This window comes from Neodiprion lecontei, chromosome 2 (assembly GCF_021901455.1).
Source record: "Neodiprion lecontei isolate iyNeoLeco1 chromosome 2, iyNeoLeco1.1, whole genome shotgun sequence".
NCBI lineage: Eukaryota > Metazoa > Arthropoda > Insecta > Hymenoptera > Diprionidae > Neodiprion > Neodiprion lecontei.
In genome coordinates this window covers 43269479-43295544 of record NC_060261.1, presented here as the reverse complement: position 1 = coordinate 43295544, position 26066 = coordinate 43269479, and the positions used below count along the sequence as shown (strand labels likewise).

Below are 26066 nucleotides of genomic sequence, written 5' to 3'. Positions count from 1 at the left end.
GGCCGTTCGTTTTTCAACCCCGAGGAATAATACTTTTCAATTTCCGATAAGAGGGAAAGAAGCCTGAAAGGAAACGCAAGCTTTTGGTATTTTCTTCCGTGTTTGAATCTCGTTCTCACTTCTTCGAATTCATGGCAGGGAATCTTTATCCCGTGCCGTGAATGCCGCGAAGAATGACCGAGAATAAAATGTAATGGATTTGCGATCGAATCGATTATTTTTCCTCACAATCGGCTTCTGTCTTTTACTCCCAAGAACGACGCAATACGATATCAATTTGTGCGATCAGAGTATCGGTTATTATCATTGTCTCACTCACTAGTTACTAAAGATGAACGAATATTTTTACCTGAAATTTACGTAATTTTTGTTTGGAACGTGCCGTTTAAAAAAAAAAACGCGTAATAATCGATTACGAGGTTAATCTCTACCGATTCAATCGATTCGCGGTCGATTACTTTTAGCTCAACCTCCATCGGCGGTATAAGATACCTGCCGCTGCACCGTTTAAACCTGGAAAACTAATCTAATTAGAGCGTAATTGGTAACGTAGGACGGTGTTCGGTTCGCAGTGTAACAGAGTTTGCGAAGCCGTGGCCAAATGTGTGTGTCGCAGCTCGTACGTGCAGGAATCGGACCGCCGCACGAGCGAGCAAAGCTTTCGTAATATTACTTCCGCCTGCCTGGCTCTGGATACGAAATTCCGAATGCCGCAGGTTCGCCTCGTAACAATAAACAGAAATTGGAGGGAATTGTTATCGCGCGTTCGATATCCTCGCTCCCCGCAAACTTCGAGGACGCGTCGGATCCGCGATTTCTCGCCTCTCGAAGCCGCGTGCTTCCGTCTCTCGGGCCGCAATTGCGGCGTGGCAGTAGACGGGGTTTTAGCCGGCCGAAAAACAGCCTTTCAAAGGGACCAGAGAGCCTTGAAATTTTCAAATTTCCGACTCCGGGTCCCCGCCTCGAAAACCCCGAAAGCCTCGCCCTCGCGGCGACAACGTTTCAAACTACATCGGAGTCACCGATTCGTAAAATTGACGAAGCGGCAGGCCAAAATGCGAAATACCCTCCGAACGCCATGGAAATTTATATCCGCGAAACTTTGAAACGCGTTTCTATCGGGATCACATTTCTCCGTACGCTCCGCGTGCGACAACGGATCGAGAATATACGCTGAAAATTTCACGCGTGCTGGACTCTGATTTACAAAAGTTGCCGTCAAACGATTCCGCTCTTTCTTTCTTTCTTTTTTGCTCGTGTTATTCTAAGCAATTTTCGATAAATCCGGGCGCGGAAATTCGACGCGGAATTCTTCTCCTTCGGCGCTCAATCGATCATCACTCGATTTCTCGATTCCTTGTGCCTGCCTACCTGCTTCGAAATCTCTCCGCGCTGCGGAATGACTTTCGTTCGAAACGAGGCGTTATCAAGCGGAATGATCTCTCGATATCGTCGCAGCTGAGCACACTTCGCAACGTCTTTCAGACACCGAATTTCCATATTTCTCTCGACGTATGACGTGGCTCGAGAAGGGATGAGAAGGGGCGAAAGAAAGCAGATAGGACGACGAGGTCGAGCGTTACTCACGGATATCCATTTTTTTTTTCTCACTTCTCTTTCCACCATTTTTTCCTCACCCTCTGTGGGAGCGGGTGAAGTGGATTATCTAAATTGAGATAGCGGTTTTACATTGACAAAATGCTATTCCCGGGGGAAACGTTACAGTGGAATAACGGGACGTTTCCCTCTTCTCGCCGACACTCTGCGTCGATAAATATTTCTTAAACCGCGGGTGAACTTTACTATTCGATTATGCTTCCGAACAATTTGTAATTAGTTTTCATTGATTTGAAAATTGTTATCCAGTCCAAAGACATGGACTGTATTACCACGTCGACAGATTTGTAGTGAATAACACTGTGCGACGTTATAAAAATTAAACAATATCTCGAATAGTTGTTCGCATTAGGTATACCTAGTAAACAAAAGCAAAAAAAAACAAAAAAACAAATTCAAATTTACGTATCAGCTCTCAAAACGTGATCAAAACATAGAAGAGTAAAATTTTACTCTCTTTACTTCCGGCCACACTTGTTTGAGGGCAGACACAAAAATATATCTCTGCACGATGTATACAAAAATGATGCAAACATTCAGATTACTCATAAATCGACAGAATGCTACGTGTTTGTGTTAATTCTTCTCATTTATTTTATATTTGTGGTAGATTTACTCCTAAAAATGAAAACGAAGCCTGTCCCCGTTACTTGAAAAGTGTTACGAAGCTTATTTCAAAATTTTTATTGAAAATCAAGACAAATTGTTCAAAAAAATATAAGTTTTTTATCGAAAAATAAAATTCTATATCACTTATCTGACGTGATGTGATAATATTAGTTATAAACCTCAATTGGCTTTAAAGCGAAGACCCATAATTACATACCGTAAGCCCAGTGGAATAAAAAAATATTCGATTTGTTGCACAGTGTAGGTATCTTCATGAATGAGAAAAACGTTTCATAGATTTTATGAAATTATTTCACGCTGAACTGTAAGAAATTATTTACTCGTGCCTTATAAAAGCAGCGACCGATTTCCTCGAACCAAGTGAAACTGAATTATTTCGCGTATAATATCGACGAGTCACGGTCGAGGAGTTTATTCTCGGACTAACCTTCGAAGTGTACCAAAAGTGGATAAATTAAAAAATGATGGGAAGAAAGTTTTGAAACGTTGCCTAGCAGCCGTTTTCTCGGCTCAAACTCGAGTTTTCGGGCGGACCTAACAAAACTCATTCCGAAGATGGTTAATTCTAGAACTCCTCGAGGCCCTTAAGACTCCCCAGACGAAACACAATTATAAGGTAATCTCTCGAGTCGCAGGTCGATGAACAATGAGCGATCGTATTCAAAGGAGTAAAACGCCGCCCGAAAAGCTCCTTACGGGAATCTTCAAGGACGTGTACGATTGTAAGAGAAACGGATAATGATCGTACGCGGAGGAAAAACAAGGACGGGACGACAACGTCGTTCCGAGTATAGCGAGAGCTTTTTGCAGGCGAACCAGCAAAGAAAACATTTCCCCGTCAGTTCCGAACCCCTTCTTTCATCCGACGACTCGAAGCGCAGCTTCGGAGAGCTTCTCTCCTCAAGCTCGATTCAAAGGTTGAGTTTTATCGGGGCAAAAATTTCTATTAACTTCTCAAGACGTTGAGAAAAATTTCACACCGCGCACGGCGTTATTACCACTATTTTACAGCTACTGGAATTTCCGCAGTTGAAAAGTTTCACCGTAATTGCGAACCGTTTGAAAGAATTCATTGATGTTGTACGGTACGAGGGAATAACGAGATTTTTCATCGATGTTGGAGGAAACGATGAGATTCTGCAAGTGCGTGTCCACCTAATAAAAAACGAGATCGAAACATCACTCGACGTTTCTGATGAAAATAATTCCACCAATTTTCGTTCCAAGCGAAAGAGACGGGACGAGACGAGAAACCGCAAACGTTGTAAGTGCGATAATTATTGCGATGGGGGAAAAAGACGGGTAAAAAGGTACCAAATTAGCATTTTTCACAACGCTCCGCACGCACGTCGAGATATAAATTTAACGGCGACCCGCGCGCGTAACTTTCGTCTGGGAATTCTCTTTTTTTTTTTACGCTCAATTTCGTTTTTGTGTAAAAAAAAAAATGTTCCTTTTTTTTTATCTTTCTTCCTCGCTTTCTCCCTCGCTAGCAATCTCGAGTTTCCAGACTAACTACTTAACTAGGCGAGGCGCTGCAGGAGGCGCTAGCAAGGTTTAATAAGCTCTCGAAAACAGAGGAGATGAAATACTCGCTTAGCCGTTATTCCCACTTCTGACTCGGATGAAAATATCGGCCGTCCGAGTTTTCGGGATGCGTTACTAATTCACTCTACGCTCTTCACGGCAACGCGATATTGCCTCTCGTCTTTCACAATTTCCAAGGTCAATTATCTAATTGCCTCTAACCTTCCCCGAGTTCGATCTAAACAATCAATTTCACCCTTTGCCTTAATCTGAATATTAATTATTTGTTACGGAGTTGAAGAAATATGTCGGAATTTTGTTGCTCGAAAACGATTATAAAATCGATATAGAATAAAAAAAAAAAAAAATGCTTAAAAACCAAAATTTCCCCCATCTTCGAAAGGGGTTAAAAGCATTTGCAGAGGGTGAGGGGAACTGATTTCAACATCGCCGAGCCGTAGGTGCGACAACCTCGCGCGTTTTGTTAATTGAACAAGTTTCCACATAAAACAGTGTCTCCCTCGCTGGGTTTCAGCGTCACACCTGTTTTCAGACTCCCCGTAATGTTTATCGCCGAAACAAAGCGAAAATGACCGTAATAACAATGATGGCGAAATTGAGAGAGATTTGGCGGGAAACGATCCGGAAGTTACACGACACGTGTTAAGGACATTTGCATAAACTTTTGGCAGGGAGGAGGTAAAAAATGTATTACAGGCCAGCTAATAAATATTTATCGCCCATTCCTGAATAATTCATCGGCGTGTATAATCCGACAGCTGTATATACGCAGCGATCGGGGACATTTACAAATGTATATGCATACACTCAGCGATAATCCAATACCTCCTTAGGCGTGATCCGATCCTCCTTATCCTGATCCTCGTCGTCCTTACAAATTTACTGAATTATGTATAGCATTGATATTTCCTGTTCCGCGAACACGGGTCGACGGGGAAAAGACGGTGGGCGAAGATGACGAAACCGTTGCTTTAAATTCAATTTTCAACAATTTGCATTATTCGACGTTAATAACGATACGATTATTATTATCCCACGCCTTCGGTTATACATTTTTTTCTTCATCAACTTCTTCGAGCTTTGGAAATAAGAGTCGGTAGAAACGAAAAACACGCGAAAGTTTGCCGAATAATTTCTGTCCGTGAAATAAGCTGAGAATTGGGTTTTGCGGTCTGCAAGAAAAGTGCAAAAATGTCAATACGTCAGATCGAGTTACGCGGGCGGTAAATCCCGAGAGACTTTTCCCTGTGATATATAACCTGCATATAGGTAATACATATCCATCGGCAAATCCTCTTACCATTTATATATTTATGTATATATATATATATATATATATGCTATTCCACCAACAGTCTGTTTCTCGAATCGAAATTTCCGGCTCGGCTTACCTCGATCCGGTTGACGCGAATGTTCGCCTTTGATCGGCTGAGGAATTGAATGGCCCGATCGAAGGACGGAAAGTCGAGAAGCGTCTGAAAATCGGACTTTCCCAGGGTTGGCAAAACGCCGAGCGCAAGTCGAGATGCAGTTTCCGCCCGTAATAAGCTCGAATTATTCCCGGATCGGAATCTACGACCCTCAGCATGGATCCGCGGCCTGAATCACGGTTAATTGTGTCCTGATAAAAATGCATAAAAACGTTTGAAAATATCCCTCAGCGCGATTCGGCGAGGGGGTAAAAAGTGTCGGAAAATTGAGGGGTAAAATTTTATTTATCTCACTCTTTTCATCCGATTTATCATTGAATTATATGACGCGCGGAGAGAGGCGGGAGAGAAAAAAGAGCCGAGGAGGAAGAGGCGCTTTGACGGATTGACGGATGACGTTGAATAATGAACGAACGCCTCACGACCGAGGGGCGAGGATTCAAAGAGGAACAAACCCCCGCAAATAGGAACGGAATCGAATCCTTTCTCGATATTTGGAAAAATCGGAGCGTCAAAATCGGGATAACAACGTTCGGCGAATCGGGATCTTCGTTTATCCGCTCTGAAATCGCCATCGATCAAACCCTCTACCGATGCTCTTTCACCCCGGACTTATTTAGGGATGAAGTTAGCCGAGAAGGGACTTGGATTAAATAGGACGCGAGAACGAGTGTCTAGTCTATACTAACAATAAGTATAATATGTACGAAGATCAAAGCAACATTGATTTGATTTCAGTAATCGGTCTCAACGTGCGCTTGAGGAAAATTAATTACCGATTCGCAAGATACTTGCTGTTGTGATTTTCGAAGATACCTAATTCTCGTGTCGCTGACCGAGGGAGACAATTTTCAATCACGCACTTAAACGTCCGGCTTAAGATATTTTAAACCCAAGTTTCCATACAGTTTCACGTGTCTTACGAAGTTTGCGAGAACACAAATGAACGGTGTGAATAGCGCCTGCGAATTCAAATCATAATCGCGAAATTGAATTTTTCAAGGAGTAGGTACAAAAGCCCAGGCAGCGTGAAAACGAAAACGGGATGTTGTAGAGAAAAAAAAAAAAAAAAAAAAAAAAAAAAATGAGTAAAAGAAAGTGAAAATTGAATTTTCGCTCGTATAATTCTAGCGCGGAGAGGAACGTCTTACAATACCGAAACCAGCCCTCGATGTTGCACACACGTTGTATTCCTACGCGATGAGCGGTTCGTTGCGCCCGGGAGGAATTATACTTCGCAATGTATAAATACGCAAAATATAATGCATATATTTGTTCAATTGTTATTCAAGGTTAAATTTCATTAACCTCTCGCAAACCTCGTCACGATCCCTTCTATTATAACGGTTGATTAACTTGCGAATGAATAATTGTCAAGTTTATTGTTTCGTTAATTACGCAAAGTCGTCGGTTCGTATAATACGGCTCGGGGGCGAAATGATGCGGGGGTTGAAATTCGAATGAGAGAAGAACTCGGACGTCTTAAACGATATTAACTTTTCAATTTTTTTCATCACAAATTTTCCCCACCCCTGAGACACGGTTCGCCAAACGCGACACGGTAGACTCTTAACTTTTTTTTTAAAACGATATATAAAGCTGCGACGGCTGCTGATCGCCGAGCTGTGAAGGCCGTCGTCTTATCGGAACTTTACAGGTTCTGACACAATTTCCAGTCAACCAACCCCTTTCTGTCTCTACCCCTGGTATACCTACGCCGAGGGTTAATGATGGTACCGACGGTCCGGAGGTCGGTCGAGGTAACTGAAATTTCCCTCAGAAATTTTCTCACGCCGTTATCGTTTTTCCTCATTTTCTTCCCCGCGATATTTTATCGCCAAGATCGTATACAACGGATGAATTTTCGCCATCTACTCGGGTATTGTTTTTCCCTTTTTTCCCAGCCGACTCTGAACTGATTGGACATGCCCGATATTTTATGTCTCTGGCCCTCGAGACCGAGGCGCCAACCCGCTTCGAAACGCAGCATGAATATAAAGTCTTGTTTGCCAATTAGACGTCGGCGGGCCAAATTGGATCATCGGAATTTAATCCTATATAATATAAAGAGACGTTTCTTCGCACCCCGCGAGATAAAATTCTTTTAAATCCTTAACCCTGCAGTTCGACGATACGTTGATTTATTATTTATTATTATTATTGTTTATTGTTAAAATTTTGGGTCCTGCGGAAATTGAACACGGTTTCGTTGAGCGATAAAGACGTGGACCAAGACAGGCAAAATTAAAAGAAGGCAACGATGCGTTTATTAGCGATACGTGTTACGTCGGTTTCAAATCTGAATTAGAACTGTTTTTACAATAATGTTGGTTGCCGAAACAACCTTATTCGTTTCATTACCATATACAAATAGCTGGATCGTTAGAAAAGGGTGCAAAACGGGTGATTCGACCCTTTGTAACATCATTATTGTTGTACGATTTTATTCATTATTATTACGGTTTTTGTTGTTGTTTTTATTATTCGTGCCAAGACTGATCGAGCTCTGCATCAAAGTCGAGCCCATTGAATGGCAATCAGAACCCATAACTATTTGTAATCTGATGATCCGCACTCTTGGCTGCAAAAATTGCGCATTAGGGAATATATTCCCAATAATTCAGCATTAGGGAATTGTTAACCCCGCACCCTCCAACTTTCCTCCGTGCCGTGAGTGGAGAGTGCAGATAACCGGCGCACAATAGGTGCTTCTCTAAACTCTCGATGATAGCGCGACGAACGCCGTGTGAAGGCTGCTTGTACGATGATCGTACGTTTAAGGGGTAAGAACCTGAAAATTTTACCATTTAGAAAAAAAAAAATTTCTTACAAAAGAAAAGCTAACAAGACAATGATATGTGAGAGAGTTATTGGGCAAACATTCAAGTATAATACAAATATTTATTGACATAAGATATTAAAAAATGGAGACATTCTCGCGAGACTTGCGAGACTCGCTCGAAATAGTGCAAATTTGATTGTGAAAATTAAGAAAAAAAAAAAAAAAGAAACACTTGATCTACATATTAATATAGCTGTACGGAAATGCGTAGGGGATTTTTGGCATGTTAATTTGAACATTTTTTGTCGAAAATTTAATGTCTTCTTTCAAACACTCGCCCATTACACAAAAATATTTTTCGCCGCAATATTTTTTGAGTCTTTGTTGACAGTAATTTTGTGTATTATACTTGAATATATATGTCTAATATCTTCCTTGAATATTATTATCTTATTACCTTTACTTCCACAAAAAAAAAGAGTCAAAAACGTGCCTTTGTTTTGTTTTTACACGCGGGTCACGACAGGGGGCAAGGAGAAATCGCCGATGGGACAAACCGATTTCGATGAAAAATTTTACGCGCAATTATTGACGATTTTTTAACATAACTTTTCATTTACAGTTTGAACGATGCCTCTGTGTAACGAAAATTTCGTAGTCAAGTACTTGAAGTCGTTTATTCGTGTCTGAAAACGTGTTAAAAAATGGCTGTTGAAATCTGTGTATCCTATTATTGGCTAGTCGATTTCTGAACATTTCTACGAATTGACGTTGCCGCTTCGTCGTGCGATGTAAAGGTTAAAAAAGCAACGTTAATTACTTGTCTCGAGCACCGTGCACCGCATTGTTTTCTCTCAGCGGTCTTCGAAGAAGGCGTTTCAAAATTTCGTTAAATAAAAAAATAATAATCAGCACAAGGAAAAAGGTTGGCAAAAAAGGAAAGATAATCGTCGGATCGTGTAAGGCAAGATTAGCTGATCGCGAGGCGACTGCGTTGCGTGCGGAATGCCGAAAGCGAGAAAGCTTTCTGAAAAATAAACACAAGTCGGTATAAGAGTCTGGCTAATTGCGGGGGTAATTACCAAATTTATTTACCCGTTATTGCGTAAAGCGAGCCCTCGAGTCAAGAGTACGATAAGTTATGTGATATTTACGTTTATCTTTACTTCTTATACCATTTTTTTTATTTCTTATTACTGTTTCACCGTTTTTTTTTTTTTTCTTAAGAAAAATCAAGTTGACGGTCTTAAATATTTTACGAGCAATCGCGCGTTTCACCTTCACCCCCGGGTAGATTACATCACTTGCATCAAATTATTCAAAGTTTACGTAGTCGCGTATTTTTATGTTATCCGGCGATCTTCTGCATTTTCCTGTAAACCTGGAATCAGGTAAACCGTCAATACGGCTTAAAAACAATTTTTTTACTCCGTCACTTACCGTCAAGTATTATACATCGAATCTAATAAATTCTGGAAGGTGTTTCTAAATTTATTTCCGTGAAGAATCGTCTCTCATTTGCAGGCCGGATAAACAGAAACGCGACCGTGAAACTAAGGGATGATATCGAAACTCACCGCTTACTTACACTAATAAACCTTGCAGAGTGACAGCCATTAGCGAGCGTCATTCGCTCCCAGCCAATGTCGCAGAAATTATGTCGCTCGTTTATCCTAAGACAACAAGGTGTTCGAACAGCGGTAGGAACAAAAGCTCGCTTTTTTTTAACGCGCGCGTTTCTAACACGCGTGTATTAATGAATTAAAAGTAACGCGACTGGCAAACTGTTCGCACGTATATATTCGACAAACCTTCGGAAGATTTTCTCGCTCGCAATTTGTTAAGGCGTGCCAAAACCCGAGGGCAAAGAGTCTGGAGCGTGGTCAGCTGAATTTCACCAGCTTGCCGTCTGGTTTTGCTGATTTTGTCAGACGACAGCCAAGCTGGTGAAGAAACGGAGGAGACTCGTCGAATATAAATTGGTCCCTCGGTATTTTCCGCTACCTTTTTTCACGAACGAAGCCGTTGCGGTGACGCAACTTGTTACGTTTCGTATTTTGTATCGTTGATAATGTTCTCCGCGGGAATAAAAGACTGGCGACAATTGATACGCGGAGTTAAATTAGATCGCGGTGTGATCTAATAAGGAAATTTAATAGGGCCTTCTCGAAAGGCGTGACAAAAGTACTTCGCGTAGAATTTAATTTGAAAATAACAAGGCAAATTGATGAGACGGCGTAAATTGGGGCTAATTTTAAACTCGACGCCGGTTAGTTGCCTACCGAATTTTTTTCAATCTCTTTCGCTCTTTTCTTACACCGCTTTCTTTTTTTTTTTTTTTTTTTTGTTTATTACGAAGAGATACCGAATGCGGATCAAACTGATTAAACATTTGAATCGTCGCATCTGTAACGGTTTAAATATTCCCGCCTGAAAGCAAAACAATTACTCAGTTGAAATTGACCCTACTTGTAGGTCACGTGATATCCGCTTTCCTTTCTTCTCGGAAACGAGCATCTCTTGCTGCAAAACCATCGTCAGAACATCACGTGTCAAATAGCTTTCTCTGATGTATGTGTTTTATTTTCTTTTTGTTTACGAAGAATGCAACGTCAGTAACGAATAAAATAATTTACTGATCTAAAGATTCTGTTTCACGTAATCAAATCAGAGATGTGTAAAACATTAATTATCTGCGGTGTCTTCGACAATATAATTACATGGATATACGCTTCAACCAACCTGTCGCCGTCACGGATAACACCGATGGATCTGCTCTGCAGGTAGTAAAATATAAGTGAATAATTCTAAGCAAAACAATTCAAGACATTGAAACGACAAAGCTACAACGAAACAAGTATGAACAAAAAGTTGGAGACTATTCGAAAACGAATGAAGAAAGAGAGAATAATAAAAAAGAAAACAAGAAGAGAAAAGATAAACAATTTTAACGAAAAAAAGATGATTTATATTTACAATTTTAATCTGTTTCACCTGTTGATCGGTAAATCGTGCACTTTATGAGCGGATGATTGAACGGACGAATCAATGAATATTTAATATGTTTTTCGGTTATTGATATAAATTTGTGCAACAAAAATCAAAAATAGAAGGAATATTGACAATTCATACATTCTATAACATAAAATCCTTTTTCAATTTATTTTCAAGATTCAAACCTATATTTACACACCGAATGCTACGAAGTTGCCGTATATCTGGCTACGTCTTCGACAAGTATTTTTTACGGTCGCTGCCTACATATTTTACTGCATAATACATATATATATATATATATATATATATATATATATATATATATATATATATATATATGTACAGTTTTATCTGAGCGGAAAACTGAAAGATACCCATTTTTTTAAGAGGGTTTGGGCCTTTTGCGACCCAACTTCTCTCGCGCCGATGGGATGTAAAACGGGTTGGAAAAAACTGTTTCATCGTCATTTTGACGCCATGCATATTTCACAGCGAAATTGAAATCCCGCTTTATAGATTGTCCTTTTGTTCAAGCATGCGTGTGTGAATGTAGTACGAGTCAGTGTACCGGTATGTGAAAATTCAAAACAGCATCTGAGGTCGAGAGAATCTCAATAATCCGCGCAAAAACATATGTTTAGTAAACCTCGGTGTTATTCTCTCTCACGCGAAACTCGTCGCGATGAGAGACGATACAGTTCGTCGCTAGGATAATTAATAACGCGGTTTTCGTCTACGGTGTACAGATCGAAGCAAATTGTCCAAGTTGAGCAATTATTTGACGTGAATAAATATTTTTAAATTTTAATCGTTATGTTATAATGATGAAGGGAATATAAGGGATGAAGGGAATCAAACCCAATCAGATACCGAAAGTACCGTGAGAACGATAAAAATCTTATCTAACTGTTCGCAGTTTTTTTTTTTTTTTTGTTTCTTCATAAAGTGCACGTTTTTTTCATTTCTAAGCGCTTAAACTTTTTCTAAAGCACACGGGTTGCGTTTTCTTTTTTTGCCGGTGCATGGCCAATAAACACGCGAATAATTATTATTCGCATTTTAAACGTATTTGAGGCGTGGCAAGGTTTAAAAATTACTTCGCCAGTCGTCTGATTAACCTTGAGTAATCGGTGTATAGACTGACTAAAAAATCGCCGTTGGTTCGAAAGCGCTGCAGTCGCGATAAACGAGCCTTTCGCAAAGCTCGATTGGGCGGATAATTAACAGAGAGAAATAGGGGAGGGTGAAAGTAAAACAACGCCCAGGGATTTAAAGCGAATTGTGTAAAATAAAGCACGACTCAAGTTGTAAAAATTCAACGAACTTACAGCCGCGATGGCTTCCTGTTGCTGACGCTTCGTGTCACGATAAGAATTATTTGCGCGCCCCGGATTTTCGTGTCGGATTTATAAGCTTTACCCTTGTTTTTTATTTCTACGATACCCTTCGCGTTAGTGTCACGTATTTTAAATGAATAATTAATTAACTGCCGCTGATGAGTGTACGACATGTTCACTTTCAGGAAAATGCTTGCTTTCCGTCGCTCGATAATCCTACAGGTTTGCGTTTTTTTTTCCCCCATTTCTCTTCTCTTGGGATAAATTGATTCTCGCATTTTCTTTCGCTCTAAATATGAAGCGTAAATATTGTCAAAAAAAAAATGGATTCATAAACAGGAAAATTTCGATTCAACAATCCAGTTATAACCGAGCTCATGTAGTTCCATAAAATTACTCGATAAGATTTAACTTTTCCGAATGCAGTAAATAGTGCGAACCGAGTCCTAGATAATCGATTCAATTTCACCGCGCGTATCGAATTCCGGATAGTGAAAAAGGAATTTCTGGTATGCAGGTTTCAAAGCTATGTAAATTAATTGACTGATAAAATATTTTATCGCACATTGTATTTTATGCGTGCAGTTGTACTCGAATAAACGAATTACCGCACTGCGAACAGACTCCCCGAGTTTCGTTTCGGGACTTTTGGAAAGTGGAATAATTCCAACGATCGAAGTACGCGAAGATATTGCAATAATTTCTGAAAATTGCGCGAGCGATGTGTAAAATATCGAGACGCAAATGGTTTTTCACTGGCAGGTGCCACGCCAAGGACTTGATCCATTCGCCGCGGATGATTGATATATTGATCAAATAAACGTATAAATTTGTCGACATCACGGTCGGAGAGAAGCGAACGCGTACAACCGGCAAACAATTTGTGAAATTGAATTGGCCCCGTGAATTAGCATGTTAATTAAAATTGCAGGGACTAGGTGGGCGTGTCAAAATATCGCCATCATCCGTCACCTCGCTGGCAATCTCCGGAATGAATTATAACTCCAATTAACGTCTCGCGAGACTATTATTTCGATTCTGTAACCAAAGCTGCACGGTTTTGCAGAGAGAGAGAGAGAGGGAGAGAGAAAGGAGAAAAGCCTCGGCCGAGATGCGGCCACCGCTAATCTTTGCGGCTAAGATCCCCGACGTTTCTTCACCCAACCGGCAGCAGGGAGTGAGCGAGGAAAGTCTCATTTTAAAGGTTTCTGCTGCTGGCCATATATTCCTAAACTCATTACAGGCCCCTCCTCGAAATCCGCGGAGATAACTTTTAAAGTGTAATTTGCGCCGAGCCCTTATATTTCTCCCGAAATCAGGGGAGGGGGGGGGCTGAAAGTTGTACCGCGAAACTCTTTCATCGAATTTCGCTAAGCGGACGCAGCGTCCCTTCTACGCCTTCCATTTCCGCCCTATTTCCAGGCGCTTACTTGTTGCTCGTTTAATGATCGAGTTCCTTTCGTTCCAGGCTCGATAAGCAACATCGACGGCGCTGAGTATCATTGCAACAAGACGGCAGTCCGAAAGGTTATAAGCGGCGTCGTGGGAGCCGCGAGTTCGGTAACTTCGATCCAAGTCGCCAATCTGCTTCGCCTCTTCAGGATACCCCAGGTCAGTGCAACCCCAGAGATCTTAAGGGGTTACCAAGGGTTTCGAGGATTTTTTTATGGAGAGACATTTCAATTTGTTATTATGAAAATTTATACACACGTTGGGGTAACGTTGAACTTTTTTTTTCATACTTTTTATATGTAAAGATAATGGTTTTTAAAGCTGCTGTAGCCGATCTTCGGGGGTACTTTTAAAAAAAGACGTCTTGCGGTGAGCAGGTTATGTCTGGACTGGATCATCTGAAATTAAAAAACAAAAAATATTTAGTTGATATCAGGTATTATCTTGTCCTTTATCGAAGGAATGAGGGAAACAATAATTAAAAAAAAACGCGGCTTGTCAGAAAAAAATCTCGATTTTCCATACAAATTTTCGCCTCAAGTTGTTTCTAAAATGGAAAATATTTATCGGCGAGAATAAGCCTTCGATCAGGGAATGAAAAATGTATTCATGAAGCTTGTGTAAAAATTTGAGACCCATCGATTGAGCCGTTTCCGAGAAATCTTGCTCACTGACTTTGAAAACATAGTTTTTGAAAAAACGCGTTCAAAGTTTCAAAAGCGCTTTACACATAGTTCGCAGACGTAATTTCGAGAATATTTGTCGGATCGACATGAAATTTTCTGTTCGCATACTTAAATGCATATACATTACGAAAGTGGAATTGAAAGAAAACAAATCGATTATTGAAAAATCCCGACTAAGTAAAATGCGCAGTAAATTCTCCTCGACGCCAATCGGCCCACGTTTTTCCCTCGACGATCCCTAAATGCCCGCTCCAAAATTGCGAGCCACGATCAGAGGCCTTTTTCCGAGGGGTCAAACCGACTATCAGATGCTCGTCCGGTCCATCCTCGACGGGCAGCCTGATGAGAACGTTCGCCGTTCGGAGGCGAGGCGATAAGGACGAGTAAATTTTTTCGCCTCTTGCAACGAGGATTAATTTCGTTTCGCGATCCGTATTTTTCCCTCCGATTCGCGACCCACGAACAAGGCCTTCGGCACCACCTGTTACCGTTCCCGTCTGAATCGCACGCGGAGTATTTCGCAAACGCGAGTAAAAGCTGAGCTTTTTCACGGACGCATCCGAGTTGCCGATGGAACTTCGACTCCCGTCAACGTGTTGCACAAATTTATTCCTACAAGAGTATGGAAGTGGAGAAGCCCGGCAAGAGTTCGCTGGAAATAAATGACGGAAGTCGGGGCACTTTGCGACGAAATGCACTTCCGAAGTCGCGTTTGCCGTTCCTCGGTCGAGGACGACGATAATTTATTCATCCTGGAAGTGACGTCATTGTCCGCGTCACTCTCTGCCGATGTTCAGGTTTTATTACGTACCGGTATATGTAATGTGTGAAAAGAGGGACGCGGTAACGCTGGAAAGCCATTTCGGCGTGAAATCACCTTACTTATTCTTCTTCTTCTTCTTCTTCTTCTTCTTCTTCTTCTTCTTGTTCCACTCGGCTTCCGCTCTATCTCGCGCTTCACCACCGAGGACCGGCTGAATTCCATCCCAGAAGAATTATACACACAAGCTGCGTCAGAGTCGCCATTAATACTGGCTAACGATAAGAGGGACTTTTTCAACCCCCGGTCGAGAGAGTTCGCAACCACCCCGTTGGGACTTCGGAGAACTTACTCACTCCGGGATTCGAGAGCGGAAATAAAAGCGAGATCACTCTTGGCTGCACGGAGCACATGCAGCTCGTTGTCTAACTACTTTTGGTAAATTAGATGACACGTTACCGCACGTGTGTTGGATAAATTACGTGTCTTTTATACCATACACGTTTTACTCTTATCGGCGATACGTTATAACCCTTGAGGCAAAAAAATTGCTTGGCCCAATTTCAAGGACAAAAATGATGCCTTTCGACGGTGACGCTGACGGCTTTAAGACGTGTTTTCAAACAATTTGAGAACGGATGATCAGTCGGTGTTTTTATGTAATCCTCTTGGTACTGCGGAGCAGCAAAAAGTTGTTTGTAAGAAGCCTGCGAGACGGCGAAACTTGAGTTCGGCACAGGGTCCGATAAAATCCCTGGAACGAAGTTCCGAATCACCGAGAGAAGAGAAAGGAGAGAAATGACTGCGCCGGACGAATGTGAAAATTTGACGAGACGGATTGCGGAAACGGTGATCGACGGAACGAACCTGAAGTGACTAATCGCGTCGCGAATAGTCGGTGACGGAAAAGCGTCAAAATTAACGGATTTCCTTCTTATTCCGGTATTCGGAAGTTATCCTCATAGACGAAACGCTTCTCGCCTTCTCCTCGCCGCTTTACTAGCTCAATTCTCATCAATCATGAGAAGATGGATGAGCGCGAATTTGCACAGCCGTAGTACGCGGAGCGCCGTATGGTTGTTACTCTTCATCATCAACCCGGTCATCAGCTTCTCTCCCTTTCTCTCTCTCTCTCTCTCTCTGAGCGAGGCAAAGCACAGGCAGTGCATGAAACTATGACGCGTTGTGTTGCCGCGGGATGCGAAACTTTGTTTCACTCGTGAATTACTTTGTTAGTGAGCTGGCAGTTGACCTGAAATGAATTTCAGCTGCTTCCGAAACAGCTCGGTTGAATCCTTGTGCCGCTCTCTCTAGAATCCTATTCCAATTTTAAGAGATCCACTTTTCATCATTATTTGATAACCTGATATATTTCTATTAGAGTTACTCCGCTTTCGTATTTTTGTAAACTCTTTTTCATCGTATTAAATAGACAATTATCTCGCGATATATTCCGATTCGAAAAATTTATTTTCTGCGTGAAGTGGGGGATTTTTAATTTAACGCGTCTGTTTCATCATCGGAATTGCTGCTAATTATTTCCGTAATCTCGGAAACTCGATACTCGCTCAAGCGTCATTTTTCCAAGTCCGATTTGAGCGCTCCTAAGATTAATTAAATCTCGAAAATTCGACGTCTGATTATATCGAAGAAATATGCAACAGCTGTCTACACGAGTAATTAACGTGGGAAATTCTTGCTGACGGAAGAAAAAAGATTCGTTCGAAATATAGAGACCTAGTTGACACGGTGTAACCCTCTGAAAAATTCACTTCAATCGTTTGGCAAGGCTTGAAATTGAGAATAACTATATTGTTTTCTAACCGGCGAAACAATTCCTCTCGGCAGAATACGAGACTCGAATACGAGTGATGAAATTTATTTTTTACGATTGCAGTAAAATCCGGCAAGGAGTTTAGGGAAAAGGGTGTTTCAACCGCTTCGAATGGATCATGGATTGCCGTAAACGCGACTGTAATTTATTCATGTATTTCTTTTACGACTCGTCGAGAGGTCAGTTTTCTTCGATCCACTCTGATTTTTTCCCCCCAGAATCTGCCCCGAATATATTCGGCGCCCAGAAAGAACCGAGGAAAAAGTAAAGATACGTTGAAGAAGTTAAATATCCGAGACTCCGGGTAAAAAAAATTGTCGACATCGATCTCTGTTTTTTCCGAGATTTTTCCAACTTGACGCGAATCTGTTAACTTCTCGTATTCCGAAACTCGATGATACGCCGAGTAAACATGAATCGAGTCAGCATTGTGACGTGACTACGCGTTTATTCGACGAGAGAGAGTTTTTTAAGTAAGCAGCGTTAAACAATTGAGCTTTGCAACTCGTGCTGTACAACGAATGTCGTACAATGCGCAAGTAGTTGTAACGGAAAGTTTATTGCGCCGATGTGTATAATCCGAATTAAATTGGGTAAAGTTCAAGGGTGTTACAAGGGGTCTTGTATCGGCCTTCTGGCCCTTGTTTCATCAGCAGCTTAGAGAAACTCTCCTTCTACCGCAGATGTAATATAATAACTCCCTCTGGAAATATCCCGGCTGCTTTATTTGCAACACCCTGAAGCCTGGCCTTCGCGTACTTGAAGTTCCGAGATTGGGCGCCTCCCCGACATTCTGGAAACAAGCTATCCTCGGCTCCGTGCCAAAGTTCGCGCTTTGAAAGGACCCCCGCAGGATGGGCTACAGGTACGAGTGCGAGGCACGATAAGAAGAGAAGCAGGCAATCTGTTTTCCTATTTTTTCGTCCCTCAGCCCCCTTAATTTCGAAAATTTAACAGCGACAAACGGCTGTTTGTTGATTTATTTGTTTAGTTATATTTTGTCAGTTTTAATTGTCGGGTAAAACGGAGAGTAGAGAAAAAGTCGGATCAATAAATGTCGCGTTTACTTAACGTTTGATTGGATAATTTTATTTTTCAAAAATTTCATCCCTAATTACGCGATGCGCTTTAATTGGAGAGTAAAAAATTGTTCAAGTTTGTTTAAAAAATTTCTCCCCGATTTCGCATGTATAACGGAAAGGACGAGGATCCTCGCGTTTTAAGCGACGGAGGAAAGTCTTCGAGCGTATAACTTCTCAAATACGTGACGTATATTTATATCGAGCCAGATGTAAAATATCGGAGGTAACTTTTTCCGAAGCTCCGCTAAGCTCCAAGGATCACCCTCCAATATTTGGAAACTTGTTTCATTAATATTATCCGAATGAGCTCGTGCATCACGAGTTCGTTTGAAACGGCCTTAACGAGACTTCGACTTTCGGAAAATGCTTTGAAGGGAAAAAGATAGCCTGCGGCGGAATGACGCTTGGATTTTTTTATCCGTACTTTTTACGCGGAAAATCAAACAATTTCGTAAAAACGGTATACGATTTCCATATTTTTCCTCCCTCTTGTACGCTTACCTCGATATTCCGAAGGTATATGCACAGTCTGCGGTTGAACATCTTGACGTTCGAAATCTGTAAATAGCGTCTAACTAAGGATGCCTTTGATCGACCCACTTGTATCATTTTCCCCTTTCAAACCCCTCGTGAAACGATCCGATTTAACTTATTTTCCTCGGGTAACTCAGCGATGAAAATATCCTGTAAGATGTCGAGATTTTCGCTGGAAAATTGCTTCCCCAAACAAAGTACGTTCATGGGAAATTCATTGAGTAAGGAGTCGTAAACTTCGACAAGCCGTTGACGTGAACTTGAGGAAACTCGGTTTTCATCCCCTTTGAGACGGTGAATCAAGCTTGCTTCGCAGTTCGTTTTAAGCTTTCCAAGCCTAATTTGCGTTTCCTGGAACAGGGAAAATAACGAATGATAATTCGTCTCCTGCGGACTGATCGTTGATCCGATTTTGAGTGAAATTAAAATATTTCTCAAGGGCTGAAAATCCGGAAGCGGCGGGGTTGAAATTCCAAATTTGAAAAGTTCCGAAAGCGCCTAATTCCGAATTATTTGGTGACGAAATTTGAAGTAAAGAAATCAAACTACGTACGGCGAAATGACAAAGTTTGGAATGGTCGGAAACCCGACGGCTCAAAGTTCCGATAGAGTAAAATTCTGCCAATTAAAATATACTCGCATAGCGTAGTTCGCTCAACGAGTGGGCGTAAAAGATCATAATGACCAGGATTCCGAAAGTAAAGATATCAAAAATCCGAAACAAAGAAAGCTCAATGTAATGAAATTCCTCCGAGCCAGAAATTCACAGAACTGGAAATCTTCGTTCATTCGGAAGTTCGATATTTCAGATCTTTTAGTTTTCTCACTTTCGCACCTTCGGAACTTGACTTGTCGGAGTTACGCCCGTTCGAAATTTTGTACTTTCGGAACTTTGAGCGTCGGGTTTCGGGCGATTCGAAACTTGACCGTTTCGTCAAAGTTTGATTTCTTTACTTCAAGCTTCGCAAGTAAAGAATTTGGATATCGGCGCTTTCGGAATTTTTCAAATTAGGAATTTCAACCCCGCCCCGGCACGTCAAACAACGACTCCAAGTCTCCTTTTGGGAATTCGAGGTAATTGAAGTGATATATTGACAGTGCCCGATAAGCCGGTTGTTCGCTTCTATTACACCCTCTCGGGTATGTGTTTAGGACTAAGATACGCCGGCCGGGAGCTGGGAGGGTCTGAGAACCGAGGGAAATGAAATGACTGGGGCTCTTTCGGGTGCGTTGAACGTCGTAGATCGCGTGACGCCACGTCGGCGCGTCTTCTCAACGCTTCAAACTATGATTACACACTTCGGTTGGCAGGCAATTTTCACCGAGGTGTACATACGACTCTCTCTCTCTCTCTCTCTCTCTCTCTATACACGTACACCCTACATGCCGTACCCACGTTAATTTGACACCTCGTGGAGCTCAACTTTGGCATTCCAAGCACGCGTAGGGCGCCCGCCTTTTTCGACACCTTCGCTCCCGCACTCGTGCCCATAAAAAATTAATTCCAGCCGCCTGGACGGGCGATTTCTCAGCAAACCGCGGTAAGTGGACGGCCTTCCCGCTTATTTATCTCCGTGAAATATGCAACGCGTTAACCGATATCGGCATTAATTTATCGGAGGTTGTTGGAGAAGGATACCCCAAAGAACCGTCCGTAAAGCGGTTCGCTGAATTCACCGAGGTTTTAAATTGGCTTTCCGGCTCCTCGGCGACGTCTCGAGTGCGCTAACAAACTCCGGCCAAGACTGGCGAATTTTTCGGGACGGTTGAGGTTGGGTAAGGCGGGTGGGGAAACCTCATTAGGAAAACACGATGGGATTGTTGCGTGGAATCTTAGGGAGCCGGTTAATCTTGAACTTCGAAGATCCTGGAAACGGGACCCCCTGACACCGGGTGTAAGTGTAATTCTCCGGGGTGACTTTCACGCTAGGTTTAACCCCAACGAGCATCGAGTTCCTCCGCCCTTGCGACAAGAGACTCGCCGAGGGAGTGCCGACTTGCCCGAACAAGGTCCCGGCTGTCTTCGCATGACCCTCAAGTTCCAGGGTCGGATCGTCGGGATGCTCGCGGGGTTCCGCGTTGTCCGAAACGGCCGGAAGTATCGACGTTTTCGTCCGACACCTACTCCGCGATTCGCAATTACACACCCTCCGTTCGACACGCAAATTCCGTAGAGCCTGGGTGTGGCAGAGAAACGGGCTGCAACTCGCCGCCGAGCCTAGCGCGCGTCGCGTTTTCCCTGTTTCGGTTGCTGGATTCGATTTTCCATCTCCTAGGCCGCCGTCGCGCCCTGCAGCTCGGCCTGGTTTTTGGCGGATTCAATTAACGACGTGACATCGAGCTTTCGACACCCCGCGGCGATCCGTCATTTGCAAATAACACGGATCAGATCGGCGCGGGCCTTTGTGTGTTCCTGTTTTAAACTTTCGATGCAACGAGACTTCACCCCTGTGTAGCACGCGCTATAATTTCACCTCCTCCATTATTCAAACCCGCTTCGAGGATCGACGATTTCCAATAACTGTACGCGCGATGAATAAATACCTCGATGTAAACGTAAACGTGTACGCCGCTCGTTCAATACTCGGTGCAAATATTTTCCCCACTTCTGAAACGAATTCGCAGCAATGCGTTCGGCGATCGGTGATGTTTTTCAAAATCAATCGCAACTTTTTGTCGTAATAATACCGGAACCAAACTGTCCATGATCGACGAAATTAAGCACACATTTGCTCCGAGTCCTGGAATCACCTCGAACAAACTGTAAATACCGTTTGCGTGAAATCCCGTGTAGAATGATTAACAAGGACGTGCTCGAATTTCGGAAAACCATGCTCGCCGACATCGAAAATTATTATTCTTCCTTGTCAGGTGAGGAGAATTCAACCAAATTCGCAAATTCGAATAACTCGACGAGACAACGCGACGGTTGGGTTATGCAGAACCATGAAAATACGTGGTACCGGTTGGCGATCGCTGAAGTAAGAACGGGACCGTAAGGACGAAGTAAAAAGTTGGGAAAGAGCGAGTTCGGTAAGCCGACAACCCGTGATAAATACGTTGACCACCCCACGTACAGGGTCGAATGATACCGTGAACGTGGTAAAAGTCGGCGAGCACCGGAGGAGATAAAAGGTAACGCAGCTGTCGAGAGCCGGCGGATGAAGGCGATCCACTGCCACTGTAACACTCGATAACACCGCAGCTCATTTCTCGCTACATAAACTCCGTAAACGAAAGCAACAGCAGCAGCGCTGAGTTTTACCCGGGAAATGACGAGCGTCCTTAAACCTCGGCTCAACGGCTCAGCCCAGCTCGGCTAAGAAATTACACGAAGCCAGGCTCGCGACCCACTTCCGGTAAGCTCCGCAAGGATGTATCAATCATCATTGGCGTGAATTAGTCACCGGGGGTATGATTGTCGTTCTTCTTTTTCACCCGGGTTATACGAGCCTTCGTGGAAACTAAAAACTACGTCTGATCGACTGATTTGTGATCGAAGAATTTTCGAACAAATGAATTCGAGTAGGCCGACTTGTTCCAGCTTTCTGTCTTCCGGTTTCATCGAAAGCATGCACGGCCAAACTTTGAAACGTGACTTGCAGCTGAAGATGAAACCTCTGTGATCCCTGACGGTGATAAATTTCATGAATAATCGAGGACGAGGCGAAGCTCGTAACCTCGTCACCCTCCTCTGAGTATAAAAAATGATTGAAAGATCGTAAAACCTGCAGTTGATGCGACGTCGTAAAACATCTCTCGGCCAAAACGTTGGCCATTTTGCAGGGGAGCGTAGATTTCGCACGCGCGTGTATCGAAAGCGTATCGATGCTCGGATTTTCTGCAGCAGCTGCGGATGAACTTCAACTGATTTGTCATCCTTTAGTGGCTATGAATTGTGAAATTCTTCGTTGTCGTATCCCACCTCGATACATCGCGAGAGGAATAACTTGAGAATTGCGTTAACCGTAGCTGCAGAACACTGCCGATGAGATATCGTATTCATATTTCTCAGCTGTCCCATTGTTGAGGTTTCAAGAAGCGCGCGGGTGGCTTGAAAAACAGTAATTTGCTGCCGACGCGCCTCACGTTGAACGGTTAATTAATAACGTGTCAGATCGTCCGCAAAGCTCTGCCAGTCTGGATTCAGGCCTGAGAGGCAAGGAGGAGTTGTAAATAATATATCATTTCTGTATCACCGGCTGAGATCTAGAAACGGGGTAAAGAAAAGGGCCTAATGCTGATATATCGCGAACTCCGGTTGGCCGCATTGTCGGTGCGTTCGCAAATTCGCTCGATTAATACTTTAGCAAACGAGTTGCGAAGGGTGAGGTTGCGTTTGGAAAAACTGTTCAACCGTCGACCGATCGACGATTAAGAAAGAAATTTGACGGTAAAAATCTGTCGCTATTGCAGACGCAGGTTGTATTCGCTCCGTGTACCGACTATCTTTTTACTTAGTTTCGCCTTTTCCTCCTTTTGTTTCCCCTTTGTCGTTGCCTCGGCACTCCGACTCGGAGACGATAAAAGGCTTTCCTATTATTCGGAGCAGTAAAGTCTGCGGAGAATAAAGGGAGTGGCGTTAACAGGTTTTCAACTGTGAGGGTAAGGAGGATTCCGGACCGCGGAGGTTCGGGTAACCAAGTTACTCGTTACCTCGGAATAGACCGAATTGAGTTACTAGTGGGCAGATTGCTTCGTAATTGTAACACATCTCGCTATCGGGCAACATATCGGCCCCCTTTGTCTATCGGCTGGGCGTGTGGCTTTAATCGATGCAGCGGAATCTCTCGGACACGCCGTGATACTCGCTCTACGAATACCACGCTCACCGAACAGTTCCAATTTACCCGAGTAGAGAATTCGTACGAGAAAGAATTCCGATTCAACGTGACATCGAAGCAAGACGTCTCACTCCGTATATCCGAGTATCCAGAGATTTTTGTTGCGAAAAATTGAATCACGCGCGGCGGGAAAGACGGGCCGTGAAATTCTTCGGGACATCTCGGATCTTCCATCGCTGAAATTATGTCCAACTTATCACGTTCTCGCGTTTTGTGTTTCAGGTGTCGTTCTTCTCCACCAGCCCGGAGCTATCGAATAAGCAGAGATTCGAGTATTTCTCGCGCACCATTCCCAGCGATCACTATCAGGTCAAAGCCATGGTCGACATCGTGCGGAAAATGAACTGGAGCTACGTGTCCATAATTTATGAGGAGAGCAACTACGGCATCAAGGTAAGCGTGACGTCGTCCTTAAACGTTACTTTACGGTCGGATGATTATAAGAAAATTATTTATCAAAATCGGATAATAGCAAATTGTGCGACGAACGGCTCGTTACTTCGAGAGCCCGATTTCGAGTGCGGTAAATCTGCTGCTTTGGAGATTAACGGTGATCGGGGTAAAATTCTTAGCGAAACTTTAACCAATTAGGGATGAGCCATGCGTAACGATATAAAAAGTTCGAGGGTTGAGGGTGTTTTCAGATAAATACAAGAATAAAGAAGACAGCGGAGGATAAACGAGCCTAGGTTGAAGGTGGTACCTATTCGGTGCGTGTTTGATTAAAAATTCACAAACTGATGGATGGAAATGCCCTCAGTTTTAGAGAAGGAGAACTCAGGGGAACGGAGAAAGAAATTACCCTTTTTCCAACCCCACTCGATCCCGTTACAAGTCTCGCCCTTCCTTTTACGATTACTTGTTTTTCATTTTCCGCCCGAAACGTTCATCCGTTGAACGAGATGACTCTCGTGTCAGTTTAAAGACAGCCTACGCTTCAGCTGGGAAAACTTTGTTACTCTCAGGATGTAAGTTCGCCAAATATTCGCGCCGATCGGATAACGCGACAGGGCATTTTGGCATAAAAACGCAGGCCTTATGTTTCAACAGCTTTCACGACTACCAATCGCAGATTCGGTATCCAACTTTTTCGCGTAATTTGTACGTACATTCAAGGCTCGATAATTCGGAATAGAACCGAGCTACAACGTCCGTCGTCAACAGGCGGGAAATATCCGTGGCGCCCTTATTTTTAAACGGCGGTCCAACACCCCGTGCCGGAAATGATTTATCACCCGGATTTCGGGCGGGAAGTGATAACCGCAAGCAGGTCCGCCGGAGATAGGGGCCGGTGGCCCGGAATCACGGGGATCCCAGGGGAGCCGGCGTAGAATCATAAAACCGGATTAGTCGTATTCGCATTTTCCAATCACCGTTTTTTTTATGCCCTCCGAAAAGGGCGTCGAAGCATATGCCGCGACAGATCATTTCCCCCCTTATACGGGGGTTCATTATTAGTCGCTGACACTCGCCGCTGCGATGAACTCGGGCGACTTTATTTCCGGCTAATCCTCCGCTGACACGCCGATAAACCTTTTTACTCCTCCAGTGCGGGTTTAATCGCGAACCAGTTGCCGTAGGCCTCGTGACCAGGGTAAAATCTTATCCGACCAGCCGAACATCGCGTGATAAATTGAGGTACCTTCTCTCTCTCTCTCTCTCTCTCTCTCGCTTGTCATGACCTTGCGTAGGGCAGATCAACGCTACGGATTTTAGCTATTCATCAGGCTCGGGGCCTCGACGTTCGTCGCGTTGATCATCCCCCAGAACAGCAGGCATCCCGCAGGTGCTTCTGCGATGATGCTCCCATACCTCTACTGGTTCTTAATTAACACCGTGTAATGGATCCTCAAACATCCTCCCCCTCTGACTGCGCTCGCGTCAAGAATAGAAGGAGCAGTTTCCCCACAGCAGACTTTGAAATTGAAAAATAGACACAGTAGCGGAATGCTGCATGGGAAGAAGAAGAATGACGTGAAAACTCATTGTCGGTTTAAAGTTTCGATTTTAGTTGAGGTCACGACTGTGCGGCGCGAGCAGAATCCAGAGTAGAATTTCGTGCACCGTCGGTGGTCCCGAATTCGAATTATCCGTTGCTGGGGAAATTCTTTTGGTATATTGAAAAGAGACGGTCACGACGATGAAGTGAAACTGTTGATCATTTCCGCTCATGGTCAATAGAATGAACTTTCTTGTTTTTGTCAAATTCACGATCATCTCTAGACAAGGACGCTTGACATTCCCGTGAATTAGTTCTCGTTCTATAACGATCGCTGATAGAATTCTGCGGCTGGTATCGAGCAAGAAGAAGAACCGGTACACCTGAGACTACACAGGGGTCCCTTTTTGTTACAGGCCTTTGAGGAGCTCGAGGACCTGCTCTCCAAATACGATATCTGTATCGCGATCAAAGAGAAGCTCGTGAAAGACTCGGGAGTTGCCGAGGAAACGGCTTACGACAACATCGTACAAAAGCTCCTGACCAAGCCGAGAGCACGAGGTAGGTCAAAGTTTCCGATGGAACGACTTTCGA

General features: G+C 43.2%; 1 protein-coding gene across 1 annotated transcript in view; it reads left to right on the top strand.

Annotated features, from left to right (window-relative positions):
• The window catches only part of LOC107220772 (metabotropic glutamate receptor 2-like), an 81761-nt gene that overhangs the window by 40871 nt on the left and 14824 nt on the right, over window positions 1–26066 (top strand). The window contains exons 3-5 of the mRNA XM_015659493.2: window positions 13810–13952; window positions 23756–23926; window positions 25889–26033. Coding sequence (XP_015514979.2) covers window positions 13810–13952; window positions 23756–23926; window positions 25889–26033 — 459 coding nt within the window. The remainder of the gene's footprint in view (window positions 1–13809; window positions 13953–23755; window positions 23927–25888; window positions 26034–26066) is intronic.